The following is an 11020-nucleotide window of genomic DNA, read 5'->3' on the forward strand; positions in this document are numbered from 1 at the left end:
CAACATTTAACCATTGCACATTACACACAGTCACCCTGCATGTAACTCACCCACAATTCTCAAATATAGGTGAGATTCAGTTTATAAGGGATACAGGGAACATTTTAATTCTTTCATCATTTATTCATACTCATGTAACTCCAAACCTGTATGACTGACTTTCTTAGGTAGATAGTTTTTCAACACTGGCTCCCATTGACTTTCAGACACAAAGCCACAGAGACCTTTCTCAAAATATCTCTTTCAATAGTACTGCTACTACTACAGAGTTTTTAGCTTTGAGGTTAATGTAGCCTTCTGTAGCAAGCACGTATGGAATGTGAGGCACATTCAGTTTGTCATATTGGGGATATAAAATAACCAAAAATGCATGTAAGAAAACAAATTTGACTGTATAATAAATGACATAGTAATCATGTGTGTGAGTCATTGTATCATTTGCTGCTCTGCGCTTCTTGCTTTCCTCTCTGATCTTTGATCTCTTTGGGAACACAAACTGTCATTCCGTCCATCCAGCGGTCCACAGTCACCTGACACCCCAAACGAGATCTGAACCAATGACAGAGCAGAATCAGAAATCATTCCCAAAACCATCTAGGAAGTGAATAGATGAAGATTAATCATTTAGTACGTAACCTTGTGAAAGAAGTAATCTAAGGCCTTACGTCTTTGTGAGTCCATATGCCAAATCCAGCATATCAATTTCTTCATCCACTACTGGCTCCAGTTTGTCATACACACTTTCTTCAAATATCAGATGACATGTGGAACACGCCAGAGTACCTTCACACGCTCCTGGACACACAAAAAAATACTCTTTTTCTTTTTTTTGCACTTCGTAAGGGCCAAGAACTGTCAGTCATTTACATTGTGTCCAAATATGCAAATAGCAACAGCCATGTGAAAGACTAAGAGAATACAAAGTTGCATGTAACTTCAGGCTTCTTCCATTATATATTAATTTCTGAACTAATCCTAAAATACATGCGTGGTGAGCCGTGAGGCGGGGCCGGTCGCGAGTGATAGTTGGAATCCTGGGTCCAAAATCCATGAGGGTGAAGACAAGAAACGGTGGACTCGCTGCCAGCTGCCCTCAAGCCAACCGCCGGGAGGCGGAGGATGATCGGGCACAGCTGATTCCAACTATCACTCACGCCACCGGCCCCGCCTCACGGCTCTCATCCCGCCTTCCTCACAACAACATGTAAATACATTAGACATAAATATATACAACACATTTTTTTACCAGTTTGTCACGTTTCGATTTTCTACGAATATATGCAAATAAAAAGCTGCATTTTCATTTCGAATTTGGGAGAAATGCTGACACTAGTTTATAAAATGACTGAGAAATAATAATTGTACTTATTCAGAAAAAAAAATTGGGATTGGACAGCTATACATTCAGACATATACATAGACATTTATAAGTAAAATATTGTTTACCAAATCCACTTATGTCAAGATTTTTCTTGATGACAGCATCTAGAAGACTCTCCCCCTCTGTAACAAAGACGCTGCTTTTTATTCCCGACTGATTTATAAAGTGCACCAGCACTTTCGAGCCTGAGGAACTGAGAACACACACAATCTCGTATCATTACACGGATGCCTTCTTACTAATAAAATAAGGTAAAACTAAACATACAAATGGCAACATAAATAGGAGTTGAGTTGATGAGTCAAGTGTCAGGATTGAAGTAAAGAACAAAACAGCTGTAGCTCTTGTTTCCATCGAAAAAAATGCAATGAAGGTTTTTTTCTAAACCAAGAGGGAGTTTTAAAGAAGATAAATCTGAAAGCTTTAGAAGCAATCTTTCTGAATTCTGACATTTGAAACCAAAACTGGAAAGCAATGCTTTCTTCTCACCATGCATGATTTTCTGGTCTTTTAGAGTTATGACAGTAAAAAGGCAGAAAAACAATTCACCACTGACAAAATGCAACTCCTAAAATTGCCCATCAATGCAAGTGTTTCTGCACTGGTTACATGTAAAAATGTGTTTTGTTTTCTTTGAGAGATCCATTGATGGGGCTTCTTAAAGAGTTATGGCTTGAGGCTTCGAATATAACTGAGCCCACGTGCAAAGATAGAACTGATAAACAACCAGAATTGGCCGATATTACTCTGGCCTGTAGCACTTGATGATTCAGGAGCAGCGTTGAATGTTTAGATCTCTAAAAGCAATGCTTTTGCATTACATTTTAACAGACAAAGAAAATAAATATGAAGGTTAATATTAATTTGTACTCGAAAAAATAAACGAAAAGTGGTCACAGGGATGTCTGTCAAATGACCTTTCAAAAAGTATTCTTACTCCAGGAATCTTACAGACTGTTATTAGGCTATTTGCGATTATACAGATCTAAATGCATGTTATGTTCATTTAATTGAAAGAAAATCTTTGTGCGTGTGCTCAACAAGTTCAGTATTAGGAGGCACGCAGTGATCTTTTTAGAAACACAGATATTCAGGGGATTATGAGTCATGTTTCATCAGTGCAGCGATGATAAGCAACAACATTTATTGGTTGACTGTTATCTGGTGTAGGTGGAGAAAGGGAGTTTTGATCTCTGTTGTACCCTGGTGGTGAGGGTGTGGGTTGTGAAAAAAAGGTCCTTATCAGCGGAGTTGCAAACATGAAAATGCAAACATGTGACCCACTCTGTGAAAACGATTTCCTACATAATGTAAGGAAATATAACTTTGACATCTTTAAAGGTCCAGTGTATGAAATTTAGCAGCATCTAGTTGTGAGGTCATGAACTGCAACCACCGGCTCACTCCATCGCTCCCTTTAGAAGCACTACGGTGGCAGACACAGAACTAGGATGATGTCACATTTTCGCTTCTTAGTCAAAGGAGAGCTTTAGGACAGCTGTATAGAAACAACATTTGCATGTATGTTGTATGTAGATATAGCTCATTCTGAGGTGATAAAAACATAACGCTTCAATAAGGTTTTTATACACCTTTGAAGACATAGTTATGTATATTATATTTCATTTCTGTCAATAGATCCTCCAAGAAAATACACATTGGACCTTTAATACTGAATGAATGATGCCATGTCAAAGATTGAAATTATAGTGAAACTAATAGTTGAAATCGAACTTTATCTCAAATTAGATTTTCACACACTGGCTCACAAATCTAATGCTCTATGTGTTGCAAATGATGGAAAACATCTATTATTTGAATTGCGAGAGCAAAACACTTGGGAATATTTTAGAGCTATTTAAATTTTACATTGTTAAAAACGTCTTCATATGTGTAACCGGTTCTACTCTTCACTAGCTGGCCTCCGTTACATTTGTACATTTAAAATCATGGAATTCTCAGTTCTGTCTTTCATAATTATTCATGACACCCCATGAGCTTTTCATGTCATTGAATGAATTTATATCATACTGAGTATCAAGTGTTCACCTGCATGTATGACAGAATAGCTCTTGCGAGTCAGCCTCGGAAGAACGAACTTGGATACACTGCATTGTTACTTCAACAACTGCATTAACTCACCTATTGCATTGCAACTTTAACAGCTAATGTCAATCATCTATGCACATTTAAATCACTTGCACTATTGTTTAGTCTAAATTATTATCTGCTCATTTCCACCTGTACATTAATGTTCATGGTGTTAATGTTCATAGTATATAGTCATCTGTATATATTGTTCATAGTACATACCTACTGTCATATTTTCATAGAACATACCTACTGTAAAATATTTTCACAATCCATGCCCACTGTACAATATTTTCTCAATATTGTATTCTGTATTTATTCTAACTGTATATCCTGCACTTGCTAATTGCACTTCTGGTTAAACCTAAACTACATTTCGTTACACTGTACTTGTATATGTGTAATGACAATAAAGTTGAATCTAATCTAATCTAAGGATGGACGTGCCACAGTGACTTCTGGGACGCTCAAGGCCGCATACGGTACATCCTTGATATCAAGAAAACATCCAGATACTTTCATGCGTTCTCTGTTCTTGAGTGTTGGAACCGTACTTTGATGGTTATTGATAACGTACAGCGAGAACACAAGGACACAAGACCGCTGAAGAACGCATATTGAGAAACGGCCATTCAGAACATCAGAATAGCATTTACAGTATAAATGGAATGTGGTTTAACAAATATCCTAAAAAGTTAATTTCTACTAACTGTCTACTACGTCTTTAGCACTGTCCATTTGTTTACATGTGATAATTGTAAATAGTACAAATAGAGTACATTTCAATATTTCTATAATGTGCATGGGAATGCTGTATGATTTTACTTTCTTAAGGGCGATGTGTTGGAAAGGAAAAGCAAGATGAAAGTGAAGATCAGAAGCAGACTGGAAATCGTAAGAGGAGAAGCAGAAGGCTGGAAACAGGCAAGTCTAGAAGACAGACAGGAGAAGGTGTTTCATTTTCACTCATGTGGAACAACAGACACGCATTTTCCCAAGTACACACACATCATAAGTATCCCTTGAACTGAAGGTAACAATCCTGGTACTAAGCACGATTAAGCTCCTTATGTTTGTGTAATTCTAGTAGGTGTCTTATGAAATAGCAATACTGCATGACATTTTGTTAAATAACACTTTAGAAAAACTGCTGTTGTTAGGTCTAGAATTTACATTTCATGTAAATGTTGTGATGTTTACAAAGAAAAAAGTACATTGTAAGTGCAGCTAAAATTCATGCATTAAATCAAAAAACAAAAACAGACATTGTTGCACTGATAAAGATAAAGGCTTACCCATTTTCCTGGGACTGACTGCTGAGTTTGGGATGTGTGTGAAGAGGTCTAGGGAGCATCATCGCAGATTTTGGGTTGACCAAACTCGAACGGATGAAGCTCCTGATGCGAGCACGACAGGCCATGCTGTGTGTGTTTCTGATCAGTTCGCCTGTCTATAAGTGTGATCGGGGAGGCTCAAATCTCTTTCTGAGTGTGTTTTCTTTTTTAGGAGAAATCTCAAAGCTCTATGAGGTGGTCAAGGTTGTACACACACACACACACACACACACACACACACACACACAGAGAGAAAATAAGAAATAATAAACCTTGATCTTAAAGGTCATGGTCCTTTTATAGAAAATAAACAAGTTGGAGGCTGTCATTGTCTTGTCTTAGTTACAGTTTTGTAAAGATAAAATATAGAGAGTGATCATAGAGAACATCATACACTCCAACTGAGCTTATCATATTTAATTCATGAAAAGATCTAAAAAAATCTCACATCATTCGGTTCGCAATTGTGTAAATCTTGCAAATGTTACAATAAACACAAAATTATCACTTTTTATTATACACTTGGAATCCACAAAAACTACAATAAAAGTCATCACATGTGTTTTTGCATATCTGAAATTCATAACTACACATTTACTGTATGCACCATTAAACATATTTGGACTTCTTTATACGCAGTAATAAGCACAAGTCTACAAGTGACACAAAAGGACACTCATTTTTGTTCTGAAATAAAGAAAAGGAAATTGCAGTAACCAAAATTACACTTCAACACATGTATCATTAAAATAATTGTCTATAATTTGTTACACATTCACATAGCTTCGTTCTTCTTCACTAACAAAAACTCAAAAACATCAACACTGTCACGTTTTTACTCCCGACCTGCTTTCAATCAGAGAAGCAGCATGTGGGGGGGGGGGGGCGGGTTGTGGATTTGCTGATGTTTGAACTATCAATTTGTGGTCTTTGAATGGAACCAATGTTTTGGGTAGTCAAATCAACTACCATGTAGTTGTAGTAAAAAAAACTACCAAACAACATGTAATTTTATTATATTTACATTTAGTTTTAGGCCAAAAAAGGGCCAAATTAAGGATTTGCATTAAAATGATAGAAAAGGTGATTGATAACTTATAGAGCATAAAACATCCGGAAGGAGCATTGAGTCTCATGACAGTTATCTTGACCTGAAAATAATTGTTCATCTTCATCTCACTCTCAGACTCCAGCTATTGTCTATCTACAAGATATATAATATTTGTTCTGCAATTCACTTTTTAATGGTATTCCTGATAAAATGTGTCATTACACACTTCTGCATCCTCATAAATCCTGCACTAAAAACCTGATGACACAACATTAACCATACGCATTCATGTTACAACTGGTTTTGGATGGTAGCAATAATATGATTTTGGGTTCAAGTAAACGTCTAGATTACTTTCAACATAATGTACAATACACTAAAGAGTTTTTATTTTATAAAAGAAAAATGTTATAAGTAAAAAAATATGATGCAATACCACAAACAGGTACTTCAGTTCTTCACTTAAGTTCTTTCTTTCAAAATGAATTCTCATAAAATTCTTCAATCAACACTACAGGTCAGATTCATATAGGAAAACATTGGAAACGTTTACATTTTTCGTTACCTGAATTTTCGGAACTTTTCCCCACATGTACACCGTCACACAAGGAAATGCAAACCATGAACAAACATTATTCTACATTTTACCAGTAAGTGATTGAAAATATGAATAAACATATACGGAGACCAAAAATTACTTCTTTCAGTATGTTTTATTGTAGTAGCTCGCTAGGGAAATCTAAATCAAGCGGTTTTGTAATGCTGCCCATTTAACTTACATAGTTGTCAGCGTAATACATTTTCCTTCAATTGTTCTTACCTATCTTGAATCAGACATGATCTGTATTTTTACGTGTCTCTTATGAATTGCTGTTAAATCACATAAACTCTGCCCGTCTCTTCTCAGTAGGAAACAAGTCTGTGATGTGAAATAAAGCACTTTCAGGCTTCTCGCAGGTGTAATGGCGGCCCTTCACACTTTTCTATAAAACCAGATAAACGCTCCATCTCTGATATAATTCATACCTTTTCACAAGTGGAAAGCATGACTATCTGAGAGAAAGAGAAATATGGAACTATGACGACCCACTTAGGGATCACTTCGGTAAGAAACCCTTTTAAAGCAAAGGTTAGTTTACTACTACAGGTCCATTATAACAGTGATGAGAAGAAACTTTGTAAATGTATCACAACAAACTACACATAGTATTTCACATGTGGATGGTAAAAAAACCTTTTATTAAATACCTCCTGGCTGTATGGTTTGACGAATAAATAAATAGACATTGTTGGCTTTGTGGGCGCCGGAAGCTTTCTCAAGGCAAAAGGATTTTAGCCTTCAGTTGATAACAGTGGCCTTCGGTGGTCTGGAGCCTCTGGCTCTTTTAAAAAATCAAGGTGATGGTCTTACCCTTCACCATCATTTGATTGTTAAAAATATCATAATAAATATGAATATTTTAGGTTGTTCTGGCCAGTACACGGGCATGCAGTGCTATGCAAGCACTAATCACCAGCAAACAACGTTTCTATGGTAACCTCTGGCAAGATTCAAGCTACGGCTATGAGTCTCCTGCTTTCATTGAAAGTCGCAGCCCTCCATGGCGTATGATACAGAACTCTTTGCCTTGCTTTAATCACATGTACAAAGTTTTAAAAACACACGATGCATCAATAATAGCAAACTGCGACGAGTCAGTATGGATGCGCTGTGTTTAACTCCTCATATCCATGTAAGCAGTATTTCCCGCATATGAACCATATTATTCAGTCCATCTGCAGCTGTCAAGGTTGACAGAGGCATTTGAGTTGTCTGTGGACATGTTATCTTATCGAAGGAAAATAACAATTGATCCACACAGGGACCATAAGTGAGACTGTGGTCTCTGAACATTAAGTTATTAGTATTGAAGTATATATATATATGATTTATATAATACTAATAGTAGTTTCTCCAATGGCTCTTTTTCAAAAGTGAATTAACCAAAACTAGAAAAATGTCTCTTTGGTTAAAAAAGGTTCCCAACTCCTGGTCTAGAGTAACTAGGGCTGTTATATATACACAAACATTTAAAATGTTGATGAATGCAAAAATGCTATGGTTACTTTAAAACTTCAAAAAGGAAGCCTTTTTATCACAATCTCATTTATATAGGCCTATTAATTTCTAAAGATCTAAAAATATGATATCCACATTTATTTTCTATAGTGACTTATTGTATGTCATCATTAAACATAAGAGAAGTCTCTTAAAGGGATACTTCACCCAAAAATGAAAATTCTGTCATCATTTAGACACCTTCAGGTTGTTCCAAATGTGTATACATTTCTTTGTTCTGATGAACACAGAGAAAGATTTTTGAAATAATGCTTATAACCAAACAGATCTCAACACCCATTGACAACCATATAAAGAAAAAAGAATAGCAGTCAAAAGTGCCCCAGAACTGTTTGCTGTCCTACATTCTTCAAAATGTCTTATTTTGTGTTCAACAGAACAAAAAGATTATAACGTAATATTTCCTTCTATGGGAGTCAATGGGTGATATATGCTTGGTTATAAGCATTATTCTACAGAATCATTTTTTACAGTGTTACTGCTTTTTTAAATGTCAGCCTACCATTTTTCAAGATGACAGATTTTTGACTAATGTGTTTACCTGTCCTCTGCGGAAATAACACATTTCCTGGGTTAGTCACGATCAGGTAAGAGAGTTGTTTTTCAGAACAATAAAACTGCATTAATATTAGCATGTTATTTTTCTTACCTCTATAAGGCCGTGTATACGTATAAACTGAAAAACCTTTTGGCCGTTCGTTAACACACAAATGGCGTTTGGGGGACGTCACTAATGTGTTTACCTGTCCTCTGCGGAAATAACACATTTCCTGGGTTGGTCACGATCAGGTAAGAGAGTTGTTTTTCAGTACAATAAAACTGCATTAATATTAGCATGTTATTTTTCTTACCTCTATAAGGCCGTGTATACGTATAAACTGAAAAACCTTTTGGCCGTTCGTTAACGGACGTCCCTTTTCCTTGTGAACATGTCAGGACATGCACCGGGACATGCTCCCCTGGGTGGCAAAACACCCAGCAAAATAGCTGAGGAGAATAGGAGACACAAAGAAACCGGGACTAAAACACGCAATTGTTTTCTGAAATTACAAGCCCCTGGACTCAACGGTGATCCTTACGACTTCCAAGTAGGAACACCTGATTCCTTTGTAAGCAGTCATTTTGCTTAGTGCATTGCCACTCACTGGGCGCTCTCAGGCATTCTCACGTGGTGTTCACTTGGACACATCCATATCCTCTATACCCAAAATAATATGGCGGCCTCTAGTACTGTGATCTTTCTCTGCTCGACCATGTATTAAGGTTTCCCAAGCGAAATGTGAATATACTGCACCAAAAAGACGAGTGGAGACACATTTTTTACATTCACCAGACTTTAAACACGCATATAGAGAATGTGAAGCTGACGTCACACCCTATGTGGTATATTGCATGGGAGGATCAAACTCCACTGCTATTATTGTTTTGATATGTACCATTACTTGTTTTGTTTGATATATGGAGATATCAAAAGTGAAAGAAACATGGGATTTTCCTCAACGACTCCGCTAAATGCTATTGAAGTATAACACAGCAAGACCTACCTACCATAGTAATATTTCCTAATCGAACAAGGAAAACAAAAGCGATCCTTCCAAGATGGCGCAACATTCAACACAGCGTGATGCAGCTTCACATTCGCTATACGTCGACCAAGGGTATTAAAAAAGCACTTTTGGATTACAACTGTGTTTGTGACATGCGTTGTGTCATTGCTCTGTTTCCCAACTGATTGCTCCTGGATGGGATCACTGAGGGACACCAGCTATTGGTTTCCTGTCTTGTCTTTTAAAAAGAAGTATGGCAATTGACCAGGGCAGAAAACACTTTGGACTTGGTTTCATTTGGGTTCTGTTTAACTTTGTTTACTTTATACATCCAACATTGATATGGATCATTACATTCTCATACATACACTTAACTTTACACCACTGATTCCTGACTATCCCATGCTGCAATGTTTTTTCTTGTGTATAGTTGTATTCTGTTAATACAGTTCTGTTTTCTATAATCTATCTACATACTTCTCAATACCAACTGTACTTCATTATGCAGAATTGTAGTGCTAAGAATTGTAGTAGAAGCTCAAATCAACTCTACAGTACAGACATTTAAAAAAAAGCGTTTCAGACTACTAAGATTTCCCCACCCCAAACTCGGAAATAAACCTCTGGAACATATGTGGACCATTGCATGCGATCAATCCCGATCTCAGGGATAGGCCTCATTTGATGCACGGAGCTACTATGTGAAATTGTAAAAAAAAGGTCTTTCAATAACACAAAATGATAGAAAACAAAGGATCTCCTATAGGTTTCATTACTAAATTGTTGTGTTGAATGGACACTTCAATTGGGATGTTCCCACCTCTGGCTTCGTCTAGAGCGCTGCAATAAGTGATCATTTTTGTGAAGTCAGTGATAAGGTGATCAAAATGGATCTGATGTTGATCCAAATACTCCTCCTTATCATCATCGTTGTGGTGTACACTCTTTGAGTTATTGATTTTATCTTCATTGTAGTTGTTGTTAACTGCTCTGTGTAGGCGTTTACCTATAAGAATATTTCATTAGCATAAATAACACGAATTTTTAGGCGCCCCTTTCCAAAGTCAATTGACACTGGAACTAACTTGAATAAAGCTAAATAACGCCCTCTGCTGTTGAATGCATAAAACTAGATAGATTAGAAATTGTAACCATTATCTGGCATCTTTTGCTGATGTGTCCGCTGTAAAATCGAAATATTTAAACAACTAGGTTAAAAGTATTGTAAACAGCCGATATCACTGTTTAAACTGCACCTGTTATATTCTGAATGAGTATTGCTTTCAGTAAATGGAATCTGCTCATGTCTGAATAACATGTTTTTCAGGATTTTTTTAAATAAAAAAATGTTGGCAGTACAATCAAGTAATGAAACAAGAAAAGGCTGCTATTTACTTTTTAGTTTATAGAGAGATAGTGATACTTCTTTCCGTCCATATTGGATTAGGTTGTCGACAGATAGTACAATACGTTCCACAAACAACACTGGCCATGAAA

General features: G+C 36.5%; 1 protein-coding gene across 1 annotated transcript; it reads right to left on the bottom strand.

Moving 5' to 3' along the window:
• Positions 1–354: 354 nt before the first annotated feature.
• On the bottom strand, positions 355–4946 carry fdx1b (ferredoxin 1b). Its single transcript, XM_079472933.1, has 4 exons — positions 4768–4946; positions 1447–1574; positions 666–795; positions 355–549 (listed from the first exon to the last, which is right to left on the bottom strand). Exons 1-4 carry the CDS (start codon positions 4890–4892, stop codon positions 435–437), a joined length of 498 nt encoding a protein of 165 aa, XP_079329059.1. The 5' UTR covers positions 4893–4946; the 3' UTR covers positions 355–434.
• Positions 4947–11020: the final 6074 nt, after the last annotated feature.

This window comes from Barbatula barbatula (genome assembly GCF_947034865.1).
Source record: "Barbatula barbatula genome assembly, chromosome: 2".
In the NCBI taxonomy this organism is placed as follows: domain Eukaryota; kingdom Metazoa; phylum Chordata; class Actinopteri; order Cypriniformes; family Nemacheilidae; genus Barbatula; species Barbatula barbatula.